The sequence below is a fragment of the Eretmochelys imbricata genome, chromosome 2, assembly GCF_965152235.1.
Source record: "Eretmochelys imbricata isolate rEreImb1 chromosome 2, rEreImb1.hap1, whole genome shotgun sequence".
Classification (NCBI taxonomy): domain Eukaryota; kingdom Metazoa; phylum Chordata; order Testudines; family Cheloniidae; genus Eretmochelys; species Eretmochelys imbricata.
The window spans coordinates 214,967,086-214,990,410 of NC_135573.1; the positions used below are offsets into that span (position 1 = coordinate 214,967,086).

Here is a 23,325-nt window from a genome sequence, read left to right on the forward strand (position 1 = left end):
TTAAAACAAAACAAAACAAAAAACAGTGCCTGATTTCCTATTTGAATTTTTAGCTTCCAGGCATTGTTTTTTTGTTATAACTTTCTCTACTAGATTAAAGAGTCCTTCAGTAACCAGTATTTTCTCCCTGTGAAGGTACTTATACGCTGTAATCAAGTCACCTCTTAATATTCTTTTTGATAAACAGATTGAGCTCTTTAAGTCTGTCACTGTAAAACATTTTCTCCTTCCCTTGACTCAAAAGTAGCCCATCAAAGGTATATTGATTTATATCTTTCTGAGCAAGTAGTCCTACTGATGAATTTGTGACTACCAATTGTGAATAAAGGTGGCAGAATCGGACATTTACCTTTTTCAGTGGTGGACACTGTCCCATTTCGGAAATTAATCCTGTATGTATTGGTTTCCACATCAAATAATCAAATACACTGGAGTAAAATAGCCCTCTTCTTTCCAAACATTTTAAACAAATAGCAATCTAGCAACTCCCTTTCCCAGGGCCTGACTGCTGACTGCTCTGCAGTCCCCTTTTCTGCTCTCAGCTCCTGGGCTTTATACAGGCTCCTCCTGTTCTCATCCAACTGAGCCTCGTCTAATTAATACCTGCTCCCTGACTTCTCCTTCAGGTGCAGCCAGGGCAGTTACTTGGTCCAACTAGCCACCTTAATCCTTCAGGCCTTGTGTGGGGTGGAGACACCATCACAGGGACAAAGAACTTCTGGCCATTGGGTCCGCCATTGAGGAATGGCATCACTTCCTTGGGGAGGGGAGGGGGCGAGTCCTGTCCAAGTCTGTACAGATCACAAGAATTTGGAACATCAGACAACCTGATGACTCAACGAATTTCAGATTGGCTGGGTTTTTTCCTCTCTTGATTTGACTTTTTGTGGTTACTTACTGTCTGGGACTACAAGCAGGAAGGTGGACATCCTGTCCTGCAAGGACGAGTATCATGAAGTGGAGTAGGAAGCTCTCACCACACCATCCTTTGTCTGTGGGGCCATCAATGTCATCTGACAACCACTATCCTAATTCTGCTCCCAGGTGATCCATTTGCAGCCCCAGTCTGTCAGTCTCTAAGAAACACTGCTGTCTCCCCAGATTCAAGCTTCCACCTGCAAGAAGACCTCCTCTATCATAGGGATTGCTTCTTGTTTTCTGGCAGGAATTTCCTCCACCTTTTCGGCACTGAGCCTTTCACCTTGACAGCCGACCACCGGCAGGCAGATGGCCAAACTGAAAGAGTCAAGAAGACCTTGGAGCAATACTGCCACTGTTTTTAGAATTTCCATTAGGATGATTAGCTTCCACTGCTGTGGTTCTCATACAACAATTCAACCTACACTTCACCTCAACAGACCATATTCTTTGTGAATTCTGGTTTTCATCCCCAGTTTCATCCAGACCTACCAGAAGGCTGTGCCATCCCAGCCGCCACAGACCCAGTCCTCCACCTTCAATGACAGGTTTCAGAGTAGCAGCCGTGTTAGTCTGTATTCGCAGAATAAAAGGAGTACTAGTGGCATCTTAGAGACTAACCAATTTATTGGTCTCTAAGGTGCCACTAGTACTCCTTTTCTTTTCACCTTCAATGAGTATACCAAGAATTCAAAGAGTACTTACTTGCATCTAAAGAGTCTTATAGGCATTATACCAGCCAAAAGCAACAAGCTGCCTCTAAACTTGCCATGGGGTTAAAGGTTGGACTCTTGTCCCAAACTTGAGAACAGACTTCCTTTCCGCCAAGCTCGATCACCAATACTTGGATTCTTTTCAGATCATTGAACAAATAAACCCAGTGCCCTTTAAAGTTCATAGCCCAGAACCCATCAAGATTCACTCTGTCTTTCATGTTTCCTTCTGCAAGCTGTTCGTTAACAACCCCTTCCCTGACTGGGTAGACCCTCCTTCACTCCCCATAATAGTCCAGGGGCAGGAAGAATATGAAATCCAGCAGGTCTTTGATTCCCAATGGGTCAGATGGAAGCTCCAGTATCTGATAGAGTGCAAGGGGTTCTGGGTCAGAGGAGCGATGCTCAGAGCCAGAAAAAAATGTTCTCACTCCCAATGTCTTCTGAGAGTTTCACCAAAGATATTCTGACAAGCCAGGGCCGGGATGAGCTGGGGGAGGTAATGTCAAGAACTCAGCTTGCTCCGGACGCAGTCTCCTGGCAACACAATGAGCATGACTAAGCCCAGTAAGCTCTCACTAAGTGACTGTGCTTCCTGGTTGGACAGAAGAGCCAGCACATCATTTAAGCCTTGTAGCAACTGCAGCACATCAGCTGATGCCCAAATAAATCTGTCTTTAAGGTGCCTCTTGACTCCTCGTTATTTTTGTGGATACAGACTAACACGGCTACCCCTTGATACAGTAGCACATCAGCTGCTCAATATGTTCTACACCTGTAAGTGGTCACATCTGCTTCCTGTAACTGGCTTTGTGCCAACCCGTGCCTGTTTGCACCTCGGCCCTAGCCTCTATCTTCCTCCGAACCCCCTGGCTCTTGGCTCCAATCACTGGGTTGTCTCCTGACCACAATTCCATTTCTGTTCTGAGTCTTGTCTCCTGACCGTGACTACAGTTCCACCTTCCAACTCTCTTCTGACGACTAGGCCTGGCTCCTGTTCTGACCACTAGGTCGGACCACCTACATCCCAGCATATGACAGGTATATTCTGTTCTGTTGTAGATATCAGTCGTATGAAAATAGGATTTTCCCTGTCTATAACATAAAACTTCCTTGGAAAAGAAGAGTGCTCCTGTTTGTAAACTTCCTCTTTTGCATTTACCATGACCTTTTCTTTTTGCTACCATATCCTTCTCTTTTCTTTACTTGCTATGTTGCTTGACACTAAATTGGTCATTTTTCAGTAGTGATCATCACTCTGTAGGGAACTTATGGGTTCCTTTCAGTTTCTACAAGTGCGCAAATAGGAAGGGGCCTGAGTTTTCTTACTAAACCACTCCTACACTTCCATATCTTCCTGAAACCCTCCTCCATTCCTTCCACCTAATAAATGATTCCCCTCCCACATATTTTTGAAGCATTGCTATAGATTGCACTTTTTTTTTTTGGTTTAAAATTGTGTAGGGAGGGGAAAAAACAACAGCTAGAGAACTGCAGGGGGCCCTACCATCCCTCCATGGCACAATCAACAATGTTACTCCCTGCAGTTTGTCTGATTAATGGCTGCACCTCCCACTGGGTCTGTGTAATAGGTGCAAGCAAGGTGTTTAGAAGTCCTTTGTGCTTAATTGCTGTCAAGGCCAAAAGCATGAGACTTGTCTAATGCAGGCAGACATTCATCTTTAGGTTTAAATAGTTGAATCTGTTCAGTGCTGTCATTATAAGCACTAGCATTATTTCCGCATCAACGCACAGGGATGCACTAATGGTAACTATTCAATCATCACAGAAATATGAGCGTAGAGTTTTATAATTGAAGTCAGGGGAGCTTTGCATCATAAACTGGCACTTTTATATTCCCCCATTATAGTTAGTGTGATCTTTATAGACAAGGTTTGTCAATAAAGACAAGTATGTAAAACTGATGGTAGTGGATTTAGAAAAGGAAGCTTCTCTGTATAGGAGTAGCATTATGGCAAGCAAGAGTTGAACTTTGGATGATTACATGAAATGCATGACAACAATAGCTATCTGGAAATGAACTAATCAACCATTTAAGATTTATAAATCAATAGAGAGAATAACATAAACTCATTGGCTTTTATTTTCATAAAAAGCTGCTCTCTTGCCTATAGTTTGTAAAATATAGATTTCTTCCTACTAGCAAATGACACCAAACCATTTGGCAGTCATCAATTTGTCTTTAATATTATTGTCATTTGGGAATTATTGTGAAAAATTTTAGTGAGGACTTATTTAATTAAGCATTTCCTGCTGTGCCATGATAGAGCATTCTTGGATTTTTCACTTGCATAATATTTCCTGTACTAATTGGTCTTTTGTATTGCATGGAAAAAAACAGCCTACTTTGAGTTTTTATTGACTGATTGGATTGATTAAATAGTAGTAGATATGAAACCTAGTTCTACTGATGTCATTTTTTCATAGAAATGTAGTCAGAAATAGCATTAACTCAGTCTTAACATGCTTCTCTTTTCAGTTTGCAAGTACACAGTCCATGAACGCTGCGTTTCAAGAGCCCCTGCCTCTTGTATCAAAACATATGTGAAATCCAAAAAGAACACTGATGTAAGCCTGTGGTAGCCTTTACTTTGGCATGTAGCTGTTAAAGCTGACAATCCTACTTATGCCTGTACTTTTCTTTCATAGGTAATGCACCACTACTGGGTAGAAGGAAACTGTCCAACAAAATGTGATAAGTGTCACAAAAATATAAAATGTTACCAAGGCCTGACTGGACTTCATTGTGTTTGGTGTCAGATCACAGTGAGTACCTACAGTGAAAACATTAGCACTGATAAGGTAGGTTGAAAACACTGCAGCTTCCTTTTACAGACACCTAATGCAAAAGGTCTGTTTCAATTTTACCATCAATTATGGTCAGTGTGCACATGAGATTGACACGTTCAGAATACTTATGAGCGTCTTTAGATGTATAGCCTAAACACACTGAAAGATATTATCTCCTCTGTGCCAATATGTGAATCCGTTAAACTTAATGAGAGCTGTACACACATTTCTGCAGAAGAATAGAATTCATTATAGTGCTTCCGTATGTATTTTATAGAAAGATCATAAGTGTTTTTCATTGTGGATAAAAGTAAAAGGCAAGGTCTCTGTGAAGTTAGGGCAAAATCATACCCTATGTTGCACTGTGGAATAGAGGTAATTAATTGCATCTTGGCTCCTGAATAAACAGCAGAGCAGAATGTTTTCATAGCACATGAGATTAGTAAAAATAAAGGGCCAGGAAATCCATGCACCAAATCCAGTCTTCCTCTAGCTAATGTGTATTCAGCAGCAACTGTATGAACATTCACGGAACACTGATTTTGTTGGTGGGATCTTTATGATAGAAGAAACAACATCCAGCATCTCTACTCCCAGTCACTGTGCTTCCAGGATTTGAATCTAAATGTGGAGAAAGTCAGTACTGTATTTATTTTTTTAATTCTGAAAGATTAAACATTTGTTCAGTCTTCTAAAGAATATCGTGAGACAATCACTTGTGAATGTGTGGGTAATTTAAGATACAGTTTTTTAAACATAGGACTAGTACAGACTTTGAATCATCATAGAAGAAAATAGGTCCAAATTATTTTCTATTATATACGTTTTGGACTACAGATCTAGCAATATTTCAGGGAGGAGAAATATATAGCCCAGATTGCCGTCATGATTTGGGTAGTTTGGTTTGAGAGTAAAACACCTAAGCCAAATTTTTCAGTGTGGGTAAGTAACTAAAGTCGGGCCATTATAATCTCATTTAGGTGTCTAAATAAGAGTGGTATGATATTTTCAGAAGTGATGAACATCTAAAACTCCCACTGAAGTGAAAGTAAGCTGCAAATGCCCTGCACCTCTGAAAATCATACTCTTATTAATTAGGTACTTAAATATAGACTTGGGGCCAGATTTTAAAAGGTATTTAGTCACTTAGGAGGATTTTCAAAAGCTCCTCGGTGCCTCGGTCCTATTGCAGTTAAGAGCTTAGGTGCTTTTGAAAATCCCTCAGGCGCCTAGATACATCTTTAGATGCCTAAATGCATTTTAAAATGTGACTTTTGGATCCTTAAATTTAGATCTCCAAATTTGAAAATGTTAGCCCTGGAATTTCCAGATCTGTCAACCATGATTCTCTCTATCTGCCAATATTTTAAGGATTTATATGTGTTTTTCTGAAAATAATGTGCTCTGTTTTCAAATTCAGTGTACTCATCTTTTCAATTTTCTTCTAGGATTTCAGGTGTAAATTAGAGATGGTCCATTAGTAAAACACCTACTAGTTTTACCAACCTTTAAAAATATTTCTGCTTCATTTTTATACCACTTCTCGTGTAATATTCATTTTCCTTGTAATTCCAGTTCAGAGCCCTTTTTAACCCTTTCTCCTTCCAAAACTATCACTGTAGGTATAAAAACTTGCTGAAATGCCTTAAAGCTACCAACTTAAAACCAAAGCAAAACCCAGATATTTGTAACAAACACACAAATGACTTTTGAATGGCCATATTGAAGATATTAAAACTATCACCACTCTTTGCAATCCTATCTTTTCACCTGCTTATATACAGTATTCCTGCTGCTTGTTGCTGATATATTTAGTTGCCGTGTGAGCAGTTGTCAGATTCAGAATTGCCTTGTAAAACCTACCTTGCATCTATTTAAAATGTGTGCCTTTTTTATAAATAAATAAACAGAAACACACAGAGAAAAAGAATTTGGCAATATGTAATAATGCTCTTTAATAAGCACTGCATTTTAGCAAGCCAATGCTGCTGTATGTTTTGTATTGCAACTCAGTTAGCTACACTGAATCTCTCTCTTTTGGCCCAATTCTCAGCAGGCAATAGGTTTAAAAAGTGACTTGAATCACGTCTCTTGCTTTTATAGCAAAACATCCATGGAGAGGCAGGAGTTCCTATCCCTGTTCTAGAAGCTGAGTGATTAATTCAATGTATTTGTTTTTTCTTGACCTTTTAAAAGTGATGGGGCCATGGTCCCCTGACACCTCCTCCCCCCACCCCCAGCCCCATTCCGGCATCCTTGGCCTGGGAGGAAGAATACGGTTGTCTGTCTGTGCATGGATCTCCAGATTACATTTCAGCTTCTGGGGTTTCTCTGCAGTTAGAGGTCCACATCCCCTCCAAGTGGCAGCAAACTCTTCCCCAGAGAGGTTGCTGGCTCAGAAATTTCATGCCATTCACTTTGGAGTTTTCTAAGCAAATTTTCCCCTCTTGTGGAAGGGGATGGAGATACAATATGTCTTTTACTGTTTTGTAATATTGATTGTTATAGGGCTTTTTTTTTTCTTTTCTTTTTCTTTTTGGAGGTAGCAAGAGTAAAGATGTGTGGATTAATTCTTACAAGATAAGAACCATTTTAGACATCAGCTCTACCTCCAGACCAAATCACAAACTTTTCAGAGTTTCAGTATGAGTTTGACTAATAAGACCTGCTTCCCTGGGCTACTGGTTCGCTCTTTGTGACTCTCTTCCAAATTCCCTATCCAGCTGTGTCCTGCCTTAGAGCTGGTCTTCTTTTCAAGGCTCTTCACAGACCTCCAGACTTTCCTTCCTTTTCCCTAAGGAAAGTCATCCTACTTCAGGCTACTCCACAAATTCTTGGCTTTCACTACAGTTCTTCATTTCCACATCTCCTAGGCATCCGGTTGTGAGATAAGTAATGTAGACTAACTAGCTTTGTGGACATGGGGCTATTGCAGGAGGAAGGATACAAAAATGTTTATAAAACAATTATTTTTTAATATGAGGTGCTTAGTTTATTACTCTGTCACTGTTGTTTTCATTAGCTATAGCATGCACATCTTAAGCTATTCCTTTTGTTTCCTACACCTCACTTCTGTTGTCAAAGATCAGCAGAGACTAATAAGAAGATTAAGCTATTTTTTTAGAGATAAGTTTGCATGCCACTGAGTAGCAGAGCTGCTAATTATCACCGAGTGTGCGAAGATACTTTTATTTGATGTTACATGGCCTAGTGTGCATTAATTATGGTACAAGTAGCCTTACCACTGAGGCAGGGAATTAGCATGACAAATGCTTTAGATTTCAGGGCTACCAAAATACCCTCAGGGTAAATAAGGCTTTAATACTCAGAGTAAATCCAAACTCATTAACTTTTATTTTCTGTTGCTAAGTAACTGCCTGAAATGGTAACTTTGCAGTATAAATGAATACGGACAAGACTAATACTGGGTGTCATTCACTTCAAAATTCAGAACTATTATGTCTACATTATACTGTGCTCGATAACTTTTATCAAAAGTGTGTTACTGGTAAAGTGTATATATCACCTACTGAATTGATTATATTGTAAGTTTGATACAGTTAATGCCAACATGGATAAATCATCTAAAGAAAAATGAATCACTTGCTCGCTGGAAAAATATGATTTATAGGAGCAACTGTTGAAGTACATATTTTTACATCACCTTCTGAATGAAATATCACCGATTGAACTAGATGCTGTCTGCTACCTATTAAACCACTTTATAAATAAATTAGATATATTTCCTAAAGTTTTAGATGCTTAGGACACCAGGGTACCCCCATCAATTAAAATATACATAGCTGCTAGTAAAACACATAAATTTGGAATCATGCTCTTATGTGACATGCACACACTATCTGACAGACTTAATATGCAGTATATTAAATCAATGTAGAGATCATAAACTGCACCAAATTCCACACTATAAAATGGTATTTTTATTGTGATTGCTGATATTGTAAACCATGAAAATGAAACTTGAGTGGATTGCATCTGTCTCTATAAACCAGAGATAACATTATAGCTTTGTATTGTGTTTGGGTGCGTATATTTAAAATATGCTGTTGAGGGAAATTTGAATTAAGTTAAATTCTAGGGCACCAACAAGAAACCCAGATGTCTATCTAATTCAAACTATTTTTTTCCAACATTTTATATCACTAATTGTATTTCTTAATATTCTATGTTGGCTTGAACTTCTACAATCCCTCCCTTTCTTCTTTGAATATAGCAGTAACTCAGTGCTTTTTAGTAAATGATCTGAGAGTTGAACTATTCTCATTGCTCTCAAAAGAATCTCCATGTTAGGAAAAAATGGAGAAGTGAAATCCTAATGCAGTTTTGCCATTCACTTCAATGGATCCAGGATTTCACTTATGCCCTTTAGAGCTTTGTTTGATGTTCCCTTAGTTATGTATTACATTGTCACTCTTGGTATCCTCTTAGTATTGATGGCATTATTAATCGAATGAAGTAGTAGTGGTATTTCAGAAATTCTCGAAGTCTTCACCCAAAAATGGGGATCCTTTGTGCAAGGCCCTGTACAAACCATAGTAAGAAACAGTCCCTGGCCTGATGAACTTATAGATCAAGGAGATATCTTCCATAATAAAGATTGTGACCACTGATAATGCTACAGTGATGTGCTGCCTTCCTCATCATGTAGCACTGCGCCTGCTCTGCAGTCTGGCTCAACTGCTCCACTTCTACCATTAGAGGGATTTTGAAAACTATGGCTCCTCTTCGCTATAATATAATCAATTCCAAGGTCACGAGGGACCACTGTGACCAGCTAGTCTGACATGGAATGTCCCCAAAATAATTCCTTTTGAATTTGAGCATAAATTAAAAAAGAAAATCCAATCTTGATTTTAAATTGCCGGTGATGGAGAATCTACCATGACCTTGGTAAATTGTTCCAGTGGTTAATTACCTTTACCAATATCAGCTCAGTGGTTTTGGGAAATTGAAGCCTTGATGACTGATTTCCATTATAGAACTCACTGTAAGAACAACTTGTTTCTGTATTATTACCTTGCATTTTTGTCTAAAGTTGTCTTTTAGTTTCACCTGTCAGGTCATTAACCTGCCTGTACCTTTCCCGAAGCTTTCACCACATGTGGAGGAAGTTAGATATCATGCTTTAGACATTGAGGGCCTTTAGTTATTATCTAAGTACCAAACTAATCTGCACGTTTCCTGAGCATTTTGAGGCAAATGGGAATAAATCCAGGGCTTAGTTCATAATAGCACAAAAACTGGCCAGATGAATTAAGCTATGCATACATGATTGCTATGATGTGAGAAGTGTTCAGCCACCTGGCAGTATCAGTGATACTCTTGCCCCCTTGCATGTCTGCCCTCATCTCACCTGCATTCTCATGCATCCTGCTGAGCTGTGGAATGCAGCTGGCATTTGCATGTAATTGCTCCTCCCAACCCTCAGGCACCTCTGTGCCACCTTAGCTAGGTGTGTCTGCCCTTTCCCTAGCTCCTCCTGCTGCTGGATCCCAGTCAGGAGGAGGCAGTGGCCAGAGGTGGCTATGCAAAGAGGAGGAGGTGTCCACTGGTGGCAGTGTGCTCCACCCTCTGTTAGCTGTAAACAAGCTCTCCCCCATCACTCAGCCCTGGGACTGTACTTCTCAATTCACCCTTTCCACACCCCGTTACCCAGCCAACCAGCAGCCATCCCATGCACCCATCCACCAACCATTCAGCTACCCCAGGAACATGCAGCACCCATCCATTTGCTCCAGCATCCACCACAGGTATCCCCAATACCAGCGCACCCAGCTGCCCTGGCACTCATCCCAGCCACACCCACTACCCATCCAGTAGTGGCTGCTGCAGTGTCAGTCAAGGAGGGGAACTGGAGAAGCAGATAAGTAGAGATTCAATTGAGGGAGCACAAAAGAGAAGAAGGGAATTGGGAGTGAGAGAAATAGGGGGATTAAAATTGGGAGAGGAAAATAGAGGTGAATAGGGTGGGGGAAGGATTGAAGGAAGGGGCGCTGAAATGGGAGACGCTAAACCACAATTCGTTCCTATGACAGAAGTTATTCAGAGGTCTCAAAAACTTGTTAGTTACATATTGGGGCATATTCAGTTAGATCTAAAGCAATTTTCCCAGACTACTTTTGCAATTGCTGGCACATCTGACCCATTCTGACACCAGCATTGCCCCTCTGCCATGTGGTGGAAGATGTCTTGGGCCTTGCAGGTTGACTTCCCAGGGCAGGTGGTCAGTGAAGCAGAATCTGGGTATATTCTAAGAGATGATTACCCCTGTAACAACATGTTCCCAAGGATAATAGACTTTACAGATGGGCATACTTAGGTACAGAAGCATTTTAGGTTATTTTTAGAAGATTTTTATGGCTCTTGCTGAGCCCTGTATAGTCAGATCACGTTAAATGAAGTATGAAGGAATCCTAGTGTTCAAAAATCCTGAGTTAGGCCTTCCAAAAGTCATGAGATTAGCTACAAATTCCTAAGGCCTTGTCTACACATACAGTGCTGCAGTGACACAGCTGCTCCGCGCTGCAGCAGCGCTCAGTGAGGATGCTCCCTACACCGATGGGAGAGCTTCTTGCGTCAGTGTAGGTACTCTACCTCCCTGAGAGGTGGAGGAATTCCTCCCATTGAGATAGTGCTGTCTACACTGGGGGTTAGGTTGATATAACTGTGTCACTCAGGGGTGTGGATTTTCCATGCGGCTGAGTGATGTAGTTATACCGATATAAGTCTATACCATACACAAAGCATAAGGTGTGTGGTTTGTTGGTTTTTTTTAAATAAAAATGATCAATTTTAGGTTCTTTGTACTTGTCTTCTGGTTTCTGAGCCTTTAGGTCACACTTTCTCTATGTTTTCAAACATTTGTCCCCCACCAGGAGGGCTAGAAACTTACTAATCCACCCAGGACACCACATCATCTATCCATGATCTTCTTTTTCTGCCGTGTATTCATATGGAAGGGAAAATTGATAGCAGTTCCCATAAACATGCATTGCCTGCTGAACCTCTTAAAATGTGCCCGTAAAGCAAATCTTTATTTTTTTAAGATCTCTGACTAGCCTATGCTAATCATCTCCAATTCTTTGTTGTTGATAACATGGTCTCTCCATTATATTTTTTTAGTTCTCTCATAGCTCCCTAATTCGAAGGATTGTAGTTTATTATTGATTGTTTTAATGTCCATGTTTCACAGCCATAATTTAATACACACCAAATGTAAGTTTTTTAAAAGTCAGAATTTAGTCATTAGATTTATGTCCCTTCTCATCAGCTGTTTGTTCTTCCAGAATGTCTCTTTCACTCTTGCAGTTCTGGTTCTGATTTGAGCAGCCAATCTTCCATCTTCTGTAATGATACTTCCTAAGTTGCAATCATTTCTCACTTACCGTATGGCTGTGTCATTCACTGGAATCTTGCATGTTTTCCCAGGATCCTGGCATACTATTATTTTTTTTGTCTTGTCCATATTCAACTCTAGAGCATTTTCTTTGCATATTCATATATAATCTCCACTAACTTCATCAGACCTTCTTCTGAATCAGCCAGTAGCACTGTCGCTTGCATTGAGAATTGTAATTCACTCATTTTCCATTCATGTTTATACCTTCTTGTTTCTTCGATTAATTTAATCAAACATTCACTACAGATGTTGAATAAAGATGGTGACAGTATACAAACACATCTTACTCCTCTCTTGATCTCTACTAGATTTTCATTTTCATTGCCTATTATATTGCCTTCTGATTCCAATATAATTGGTTTATTACTTGGAGTTCATACCCACACATATTAGTATGTTGAATATAGTGGTAGATGGTAGATTCCATCAGTGCTTTTTGGAAGTCAATAAAACAAAAGTATTCTGTCTTCCCCATTTCAGTTGATCTTTCTGATATGAGCTTCAGTTCAAAATAGTGTTCATCAGACCCTTTCCATGTTTGAAGCCATATTGTTGTTCTCTTATTTCCTTATGAATCTATCTTCACATTTGGTCTTGAACAACTTGCAAAAGTATGTTAAAATATCTTGTGACAGTACACCAGGGAAGGGCAAACTACGGCCGCCAGATCCGGCCCATTAGGGCTTTCAATCTGGCCTGCAGGATTGCCAGCCACGTGGCATAGCAGAACTAAAGCAGGCTCCCTGGTCCAGTGCCACTCCCGGAAGTGGCTGGCACCACATCCCTTCCGGCCCCTGGGGCGGTGGCGGGGGGCAGAGGGCTCTGTGCATGTCCCTCGCCTGCGGGCGCCGCCCCCCGCAGCTCCCATTGGCCGGGAATGGGGGACCGCAGCCAATGGGAGCTTCGGGGGTGGTACCCGCAGGTGAGGGCAGCACGCGGTGGACCCACCTGCCCCACCCCACTCCCAGGAGCCACTGCCAGACATGCTGGCCATATCTGGTAGTGGTGCGGGGCCAAGGCAGGCAGAGAGCCGGCCTTAGCCCCACTGTGTGCTGCTGCCACCCCAGAGCCACTCAAGATAAGCGGCACCAGGACGGAGCCCGCACCCTGAACCCCTCCTGCCCCCTGCCTTGAGTCCCACACCACACCCCTCCTGCACTCCAATGCCCTGCCCTGAGTCCCCTGCTGTACCCCTTACCCTTCCTGCACCCCAACCCCTTGCCCTGAGCCCCTTTCTGCACATCACACCTCCTGCCACACCCCAACCCCCTGCCCCAGTCCTACATTCATGGCCCTGCATACAATTTCCCCACCCAGGTGTGGCCCTCAGGCCAAAAAGCTTGCCCACCCCTGCTGTACAGTTACATATGCGTTGTTTGCCATACCCCCTACCCCCATTGTTCAGTCTGAAGCACTGAAAGAGTGCACTCAGCACAAAAGCTAGCATGCATGGGTGGGGGTATGTACATGCCTCTGCCATGGCATGGCCCCATGCAGATTGTGCAGTGTGGATGGGGGCAAGAGGTGTGTACCAGGTCCTGGGAATCAATAGTCCTCCAGGGCCACTACCATAGTGCATTGATCTCTTTGCTGCCTGACTCTTACCAAAGATATAACAGTCCCTGCCCTCTCAGCTACTTATGCTGAACATTTCAGATCAGTTTTCCCGTGAACGCTATTGATTTGCAGAGGTGATCATGGCTCATGTTCCAAGTGCTGCCACCTTGTCTCTGGAGCACACCTGGGTGCTGATCAATGTGTGGTCAGAGTACACTGTCCTCCACAACTTTGCTTAGAATGGCAGGAACGTACACCTGTACTGGGAGATTTTAAAGACGCTTGAGGAGGACTGCATTCACCAGACTCCATCCCAGTGCCAGGAGCATATAAAGCACCTGAGGCTCCTGTACCGGAGAGTGAAGGACTCCAACAATTTGTTTGGGAAGGGACCTAGCACATGTCCATGCTATGATGGAATGGACAGGTGCTTTCCAGGGCTCCGCGTACAGTACCTGAATTGGCTCATGATCCCCTTCTTAACCCAGCCGGCCTCACTGTATGACAGGATATCAATGAGGGGCAGGGCAAGGAGGCAGCAGGGACCTCAGAGGAATTCCAAGGGGAAACCCTGGCAGACCCAGAGGAAGAGGAGCATGTGTTTCTGCACCTCTACCTAGCGGACCCAGTTGAAGAAGCTCCACTGAGGAGTCTGAGGAGGACCCCAAGCCACTGCAAGAACCAGAACCCAAGGCTGGTAAGTTATAATACATCCCCACATGCCCCAAAAATATCCCCGCTTGCTCTGATAATACATACTTGAAGGTGGCCCTACAAGATCCTTGCTCCACCCCGACATGGTCCCCTAGCAAGATGTGGTTATAAATCAATGATTGTATTGAAATCCCATGATCCACTGTAAAGCTGGAAGCTATAACAGTGGTGCACAAACTTTTCCAGTCATGGCCCCCTTACCATCTGTCTGTGCCCTCCCCCCTCCACTTCTGTATAGCCAAGGCTTCCTCAGCAATGGGGATGGGAGAGGAGCTGGGGCTAGAGATGGAGCTGGTCTGGGGGCAGAAGGGGAATGAGGGCAGAGCTGGGCTGGAGGCAGAACAGGGGATGGAGTGGAGCTGGGATTGGGGGCACAGTGAGATTAGGGGTGGAGTGGGACTGGGGGAAGATCTGGCCTGGAGGTGGAGCTGGGCCTGGAGGCAGAGCAAGACTGGGAGTTGAATGGAGTTTGGGGAGGAGCAAAACTGGGCAGAGCTTGTCTGGGGATGGAAAGAGGCTGGAAGCATGGTGATCCTCCCTGCCCCCTGTGCGGGCTGGCCTGGGAGCTGGCCTGAGCCCTGCCACGTGCCCCCCTAAACATTCCTCCATGCCCCCCTGGCGGGGCATGCCCAACAATTTGGGGACCACTGCTATAACAGATGACTAATGAGCAGTTATTGTATCCCTGTATCTGTGTGTTTCTCAGCCATCACTCTGGCTGCCATAGTCCCTGGGCTGTGAAAATTTCGGGGGAGAGGGAGGGTGGGAGTCAATAGGTTCTGAAAGGGACCAGCGGGGAAAGAACAGTTTTGTGACAGTGATGGTTGTGCAAAGACCCACCACCACCTCTTTCCCTCTAGATACTCTGTTTTTCTTGTGTGGGTGATATCAGGGTATGGCTTTATGGGCCACGTTAGGAGAGATAGGTGGAATTCCCCTGAAATAAATGTTGGAACAGAAACACCATACATAACCACATCATTCATTGAGAATCAAATCCCTTCTCCTCCTCTCTGGTACCATCCCAACCTCTTGAGTACTTTTCCCGTGTGTCCAGTGTCGGTGTTCATGAACTGACCCCTGTGGTGCATTAAGCTTTGGAGAATAAGTGAACAGTAATTCTTTCAGTGGGCAAAGTATTGGGATGGGTGTTTCATCAAAGGCTCCTGCACAGTTCAGAAACCCCATCCTTCGAAATCCCACTATAATTTCACAGACTTCTATTATGGCAACCACTTGTGGGTAGATTACAATATTGATAGCATGGCAAACCTGTACAAACTCCACCCCGACAGTTGGCTTTCCAACCCTGATCTGATTCGCAATTGACGGATAGCTTTCAGGTGTTTCCAGCTTTCTAAGGGCAATAGCCACTCACTCCTGTACTGGTACGAGTTTCTGAAAACAAGTGGTCTGGTGCTGGAGGATTGGTGCAAGTTTCATGCACAACTCCATGAAGGTCTGCTTCCTCATTCAGAAGTTCTGCACCACTCGTCATTCCAGGCTTCCAGTTCTATGTAGTCCCACCACACCATGCTGGTTCTTTGGGATGAAAAGAAGCGATCCCTCCATCTTCAGCATCTCAAATTTTTCTGGACTCATTCTGTACAGTATTCAGTGCTTGACTGCATGAACATTTGTCCCATAAGGTGTAGCAGGAGCAGCACCACATCATCATGGACTTGCTCCATGTCTTCAATGCAGTTTGACAGAAGGGAAAGATGACTGGGAGCTGCTATCATCAAATGTGTGAAGGCTGAATATAGTAGCAGCAACACCCGCAAGATGGTTCCCAGAGTGTCTCCTGTGACACAAAGGACTGGGATACCATCCCTGAAATGGTAGTGCTACCATTGCATACGAAAAAGGGGCAGTATGGACACAGGCATGTGTTGTGAACAGTGTATACCCATGATCAGCACAGCAAATGTGGACACTTGGCATAAGTACGAGGTATGTGTACTAACGGTACATGGACAAGTACCCAGGAAAGTATGCCAGTTAAGATGCAGCCTTAAAGGGATGCAATACTTGGATGATTGTTCTGTAGCCTTTACAATACATAACATTTTTGGATTTGGATACACAATGAGGTTGTAAAGTTTTCTGACAATTCTTCTGTCTTAGACACATTCTTTGTTACCTCTGACTGCACTTTCAAGCCTTCATCCCCTATGCTTTTTTACAATTCAGTCTGTATTCAAACACAACTTGCTGCTGTGATTTCTTCATCCATTATTGGTGGGCTTACTGGATTAATCTCTAGTTGAGGTTTATCACCATGTAGTTCCTTGATATATTCTTCCCATTTCTTGTTTTTATCTTTGGAGTCCGTCAAATACGGTATTGTCCATATTTGTCCTTAAGGATCACATTGGTCACCTTTTGTAATTGAAGACTCTCATCTTCTGATACATCTCTCTTTGTTCTCTTAATCCAATTATTTTGTTGTGGGTAAACTTCCCAGGGGCAGTGTCTTTTGCCATCAAGCACATTCACAGGCTGAGGATGATGTTACGGCCTTTAGATAAAGAGGCTAGCTATGATATAAGCAGGGAAACATGTAGAATAAGCAGTCTTGAACAATTTGATGACGGTACTAACAGGGAGTGGTGGGGCAAATGCTCCAAATATCCAAAGACGGCGCTGTGACATGGCAAATGCAAGCCATCATTCAATAAGACTGTTGCCAAAATCCCTGCTGCCTTGTGGGCTATGCCTTTTGGCTAAAAACTAGAATCCCAAACCTCACCCATCCACCCCCACCCAAACTGACTGCACTTAATTATTGGGACCCTTGTGCAGTATTAACCCCAAAGTTATATCAGGATAACATGACTTACCATTCCTCAGCTGCCACACAAAATGACTGGCCCTCAGTGTGAACTCGTGCACTGCCTGGCCAGATGTGTGCAAATGGCAACTGCAGGGATCACTGCATGGACTGTCAGGGGATTGAATCAACACAGGAACCTAGCCAATATATGCAAAGTAATGGAAAGGCTAGATATTACCATAATGGGACTAAGTGAAGCGTTCTGGAGAGGTCTAGATTTTGTTGCAGGTCTTCTGAACGGCAAAGAATACATAGGTTTCAGAGTAACAGCCGTGTTAGTCTGTATTCGCAAAAAGAAAAGGAGTACTTGTGGCACCTTAGAGACTAACCAATTTATTTGAGCACAAGCTTTCGTGAGCTACAGCTCACTTCTTCGGATGCATACTGTGGAAAATACAGAAGATGTTTTTATACACACAAATCATGAAAAAATGGGTGTTTATCACTACAAAACCTTTTCTCTCCCCCCACCCCACTCTCCTACTGAGAAAACCTTTTGTAGTGATAAACACCCATTTTTTCATGATTTGTGTGTATAAAAACATCTTCTGTATTTTCCACAGTATGCATCCGATGAAGTGAGCTGTAGCTCACGAAAGCTTATGCTCAAATAAATTGGTTAGTCTCTAAGGTGCCACAAGTACTCCTTTTCTTTTTAAAGAATACATAGTTATCAGTGCAGGTGGATGTCAAAGTAGGTAAGGAGTGGCAATTATAGTAGACAGGACTGTAACTGGAAGGATAGAACAAGTGAATATATCATCTGAATGTGCAATGATAATAGTGATACAAAGACTTCCAAAAGATATGATTATTCAAGTATATGCCTCAACAACTGCACATTCTGATGAGGATGTCAAAACATTCTATTTAAACACTGAAGTAATGGAAATCAATGGTGGAAAGAAAAATAGTCATCCTTATATGACTTGTATGGAACGCAAAAGTAGGAGGGAAAAGAATATCTGTCACAGTTAGTTTATTTGCCCTTAGTGAAAGAAGCAATGGAAAAGAAAGATTCACAGACTCTTGGGAGAAACATGACCTCATTATCTGCAATAGTTATTTTGAATAAAAAGAAAGTGCAAGGCCTACATGGGAATCACCAGGAGGGATGTATAAAAGCCAGATTGATTTTATCACGATCAACCATAGGTATAGAAATAGTGTTAGGAAGGTTAAGATTTTGCCAAATGCAGATTGTAGATCAGATCATAGATTGGTAGTGGTAAGAATGAATAATAAACTGAGAGATATACAGAAAGCCAAATGTTATCTAGCATGGAACTGTGAAGCTCTGAGGAATCAAGAAATACAGAGTGTGACAGGGTCGGGCCAGATGGCTACAGGAGAGTAATAGAAGGGAGATATATTAGCCCCAGATTAAGTAGGTTCCTTTTCCCTGGGTAAAGTAACAGGGAAGGTTCCAGAACAATCAGGAACCTTCTGGAGACAATTAAGACAGGCAGGCTGATTAGAAGACCTGCAGCCAATCAAGAAGCTGCTAGAATCAATTAAGGCAGGCTAATCAGGGCACCTGGGTTTAAAAAGGAGTTCACTTCAGTTTGTGGTGCACGTGTAAGGAGCTGGGAGCAAGAGGCGCTAGGAGCTGAGAGTAAGAACGCATACTGTTGGAGGACTGAGGAGTACAAGCATTATCAGACACCAGGAGGAAGGTCCTATGGTGAGGTTAAAGCAGATGTTGGGAGGAGGCCATGGGGAAGTAGCCCAGGGAGTTGTAGCTGTCGCACAACTGTTCCAGGAGGCACTCTACACAGCTGCATTCCACAGGGCCCTGGGCTGGAATCCGGAGTAGAGGGCGGACCCGGGTTCCCCCCAAACCTCCCAACTCCTGGTCAGACACAGAAGGAGTTGACCTGGACTGTGGGTTCACAAAAACGGCCAAAGTGAGGGCTGCCGTGAAGCTCCAAGGTGAGCAAATCCTCCAATAAGCACAAGACCCACCAAGATGGAGGAGGAACTTTGTCACAAAAGTTACTACCAAGATGAAGTGTTGCAGATCATTAATAAAAACAAAGACCGAATGATTTGGGAATGTCTGAAACAAGCTATCAAAGAAGCTGCAGAGCAACATTAAGGGAAGATGTTAATAACTAAGAAAAACCCATGGATAACATATGAAATCATTGCTCTGATGGTTGAAAGAAAAAAAGTAAAACCACTGGAAAAAACCCTGAAGTTACAATAAAACGATAAAGAATAAATGCATATTAATAAAATCTGAATGAGAAATGCAAAGAAATTGAACAATTGGATAAAGAGAACAAAGTGAGATGTAAATGGATATATAGGTTGTATGAAGAATAGTCTCAATTACATTTTTTGTACTTCTCTAAACACTTGAAAAATAGTTTTCTGGACAATATACGGTCTGTACAGAATATATAATGATGTAGTATATTATAATATAGTATATTTTTAATAATAATAATCATACTTATTACAATAGAGCCTAAAGGGCAACCATAAATGGAACCCCATTGTGCTAGGCACTGTACAGACACAGAGTAGTAGACAGTCCCTGGCCCCAAAAATAGTATAATCTAATGAGACCAGACAGACACAAGATGGAGGAATCGGAGGTGGAACACACAAGGAGAGCAAATAGTATGTTGGCAGCAAATTGCATGTTAGTTCTACAATATTTTTGAAGACGAGCTAAATGGAAGGAAAAGGGAAGGAGTGGGAATGAGGGGGACAGGGCAGGTGTAGAGTGAAGCTGAGGTGAAGAGACTGTGAGACAGGGCAGGCGGGTGCAAACATCCAGTCAGCACCGGGCAGGGAAAATAAGAGAACATTCAACAGTTCTGAATGGAATGTCCAAAGGTGAAAAGGGTTCCTGGTTTAGCTGCTTTTGCTCCTGCTAGCTGGAGTATCTATCTGGCTTCTCTGAACTTTTCTCCAAGGCCACATGGTGCACAGGAGGGGAGGCAGCAACTGGGTCCTCGTGCCACCCCTTTATAGTTCTTCCAAGAGATTGGTTAATCTACAGAGAGAATTAACTTTTAGAATTTTGAAAACTAGAAAAAGAGAATAAAACTGAAGCAAAGTGAGTTCCTAGAATACTGTATGTGAGTCAAATAATTCTGTCACTTGACAACAATTCTTAAATATTTTCCTATATTAAGTCCTGTAATGATCTAGTGTATTCATATTTACACTATTCCAGATGGGGGAAAGATTCTTTATAGAAATATTCTAGTGAGGTACTGTGGTGCTGATTATTAATGTTCTCTCTTTTCCCCACAGCTCCATAATAAATGTGCTTCACATCTAAAGCCTGAATGTGACTGTGGCCCTTTGAAGGACCATATTTTACCACCAACAGCAATCTGCCCAGTAGTATTGGTGAGTTCTTCATATGCTCTATTCTGATATAGCCTTGTGTCATAGACACTGGAACAACCTGAATGAATGTTTGACTGCTTTAGCCTTTTGTTAATTTGACAGCACTATATAAGCCCAAAACAGAACAGATAATTCTAGTTCATGACTTACAGATATGCTTTCCGCCCAATATATTGCATTTTCCTTCATGTGACAATGAACTTTCTGTGGAATTTGCTATAACTGAAGCTGACTCAGGTCTTATTACTTAGTCATGCTGTACTTACCAGAAATTGTATAGGCAGAACACTTCTACATTTTACATCTTTTATAGATCCAACTTCCCAGAATAATGAAGTTATTCTTATGGGCAGTTTTTGCTTGAGATGCACATTGTATATCTGCCGTGCTGAGGTCTCTCATCTCAGCCGGAGGTTACCTAGAATGATGACATTGGCCTTGCAGCAAGCTATGCATCAACATTATGGTGTATTTTATTCTGCAGGAGTGGACAGTAAATTTCGCTGTCCACAAAACAATTACTCAGTTCAATGAAAATAGAAATAGAAATGTACACTGTACATAGGTACGGCTGGAAAAGGCTGAGCAGTTTGTCATGTGAAAGAGACCTTCAAAATTAATGTCTGTATTAATACATTAAATTGGGTTTTTGTGTTTATGAAAGTCACAGCATCATCATGTTAATGGTAATAACAGATGTGGTATACATGGACATTTCATTTTAAATACATTTCATAACAAAAAAGTAATGATTGAATTTGAGAAAATATACAGTAGTCAGAAAAATTAGGAAAAGTGGCTTTCTAAACTTTTTCTTAAAAATGTTTCTGCTTATTAAATATTCTGTAATGATTGGTAAATTATCTGTTTTCTCTTTTTGCCATTTGTTTGTTAATGCCTGAGTCTCACTCTGCACCTATGTAAATCAAGAATCACTCTATTGCAGACACTGGAGTTAAAGCTATGTCAAGCTGGTGTTAGTAATTTAAATTGCAAAATGGTAGTTTCCTAGATTATCTGTAATGATGTTTAGATTTCTGTGCCCAGCGGAGGGCAACAAAAATGATTAGGGGACTGGAACCCATGATTTATGAGGAGAGGCTGAGGGAACTGGGATTGTTGAGTCTGCAGAAGAGAAGAATGAGGGCGGATTTGATAGCTGCTTTCAACTACCTGAAAGGGGGTTCCAAAGAGGATGGATCTAGACTGTTCTCAGTGGTAGCAGATGACAGAACAAGGAGTAATGGTCTCAAGTTGCAGTGGGGGGAGGTTTAGGTTTGATATTAGGCAAAACTCTTTCACTAAGAGGGTGGTGAAGTACTGGAATGGGTTACCCAGGGAGTTGGTGCTATCTCCTTCCTTTGAGGTTTTTAAGGTCAGGCTTGACAAAGCCCTGGCTGGAATGATTTAGTTGGGGATTGGTCCTGCTTTGAGCAGGGGGTTGGACTAGATGACCTCTTGAGGTCCCTTCCAACCCTGATATTCTATGATTTTATGATCGTGTTTTGCTGACTGCAGATTATGCACGTTTTTTTGTAGAAAGATATTTTTCTTTTTGTTTTCTAAAACACCACTATTGCAAACTCAGCCTGAGATCTGAAAGCCAACTTGGATTTCCGATAATAATAAATAATACATACTACTTATGCATCCTCACCAATAATAAAACTTCTGCATGTGAAATTTTACCTTTGGTTACGTTTGTGCAACTCAATTTTTCCATGGTGTTTTGCAAGTGCAAAGGAGGCAGACTTTTGTCCTGCAGTTGAAATTTAGTTAGCAGTTCTGTTGATATGTAAACCTAGTTCATCCTTGCATAGCTTTTTTTGAATCTGCAAATTTAAAAGGAGTAAAAGTACTGAGAAATATTTCTGACCTAGAGTAAACAGATCTGACTCAGACTACATACCGGTAAATTATTTTGGACAGTGCATTGCAGTACTGGCCATGTACATTGTCATGAGAAGGAGGTGGTTGCCTTTGATGCAGTGTGTTTCACTGAAACTTTACTGCTTTACAATGCAGTGTGTTTGGTCATCCAGCTGATCCTTCCAAAAATGTGGAATAATACAGCACTATGTACACTCACATTACAGATTGCACATCGCTGACCTGGATAACAGGAATTCCTCCTGGATATGATTGATTACAGTGCATGTGGTGTTTGTCTTGGCAATTTTTAAAATTGGTTTCTCCCACTTCCTTTGTTGTGGAGATTGCTCTTGATGAATGTAATACTTCAGTGAATATGAAACCAGCTCTATCAATAACTGCAGCAAAGCAGTGAATACCTGCGTGCAGGAAGAACCATAGGGGCATCATCCTCTAAGTGTGCAGTAGTAAACATATTCATTTGTTCATCAGTAGAAATGTTGCATTTCAGAGACAGTACATTATGTACTAGGAATAGGGAGGATCTCTTATCTGATACCAAAGTAGTGTATCACTAATCACTAGAGAAAGCAGTTTTTTGCATTATTGTTTGTAAGTAGAAGTTTAGTGTGTCATAAAAAGAAAAAGCAAATAAACATCATAATAGGTTGCTGTTTGTTGAAGGCCATGCCCATGGAGATCATCCAATATCATCCATGACTTGGAGGTTTCATTTTCCTTGGCCTTCCTCCAGTGAACCCAGATTCTCCCTAGAGGTCTGGTGGTAAAGACCAAACAAACTGAAAACTCTTGCATCAAGTTCATATAAAGAAAGTAGCCCCTCCCTCCTGGGTATTGGTATCTGGTAGTCAAAGTTCAAAGCGGACAGACAGTTTCTTTGTCTCTTGGAAAGACTGCCAGCAGGTCAGACTCTTCCACAATATGTCCTTTTTGAGGGAATGAGGCAGTTTGTATCCGGTCCCCTTTGCTACCATGTCTGTCTGGGAAGGCCTACAAATTCCAGAAGCCCTAGTGGCTGAGAAAGAGAGAAGCCTTGCATCACCCTCATTTCAAGGTAGCAGTATATTGGTCCCTAGAGAGAGTTAAACACCTGG

The 23,325-nt window shown here is 42.0% G+C and overlaps 1 protein-coding gene across 6 annotated transcripts in view; it reads left to right on the plus strand.

The window, feature by feature from the left end:
• DGKB (diacylglycerol kinase beta) overlaps nucleotides 1-23,325 on the plus strand; it is a 440,036-nt gene that overhangs the window by 117,865 nt on the left and 298,846 nt on the right. For 4 of the 6 annotated variants that reach the window (XM_077809370.1, XM_077809373.1, XM_077809372.1 and 1 more), the window contains 3 exons: nucleotides 4,132-4,220; nucleotides 4,302-4,418; nucleotides 20,240-20,338. In XM_077809370.1, the coding sequence (XP_077665496.1) occupies nucleotides 4,132-4,220; nucleotides 4,302-4,418; nucleotides 20,240-20,338 (305 nt within the window). Of the gene's footprint in view, nucleotides 1-4,131; nucleotides 4,221-4,301; nucleotides 4,419-20,239; nucleotides 20,339-23,131; nucleotides 23,135-23,325 lie in introns of all 6 variants that reach the window. The other 2 variants (XM_077809368.1, XM_077809371.1) reach the window with 1 other exon arrangement.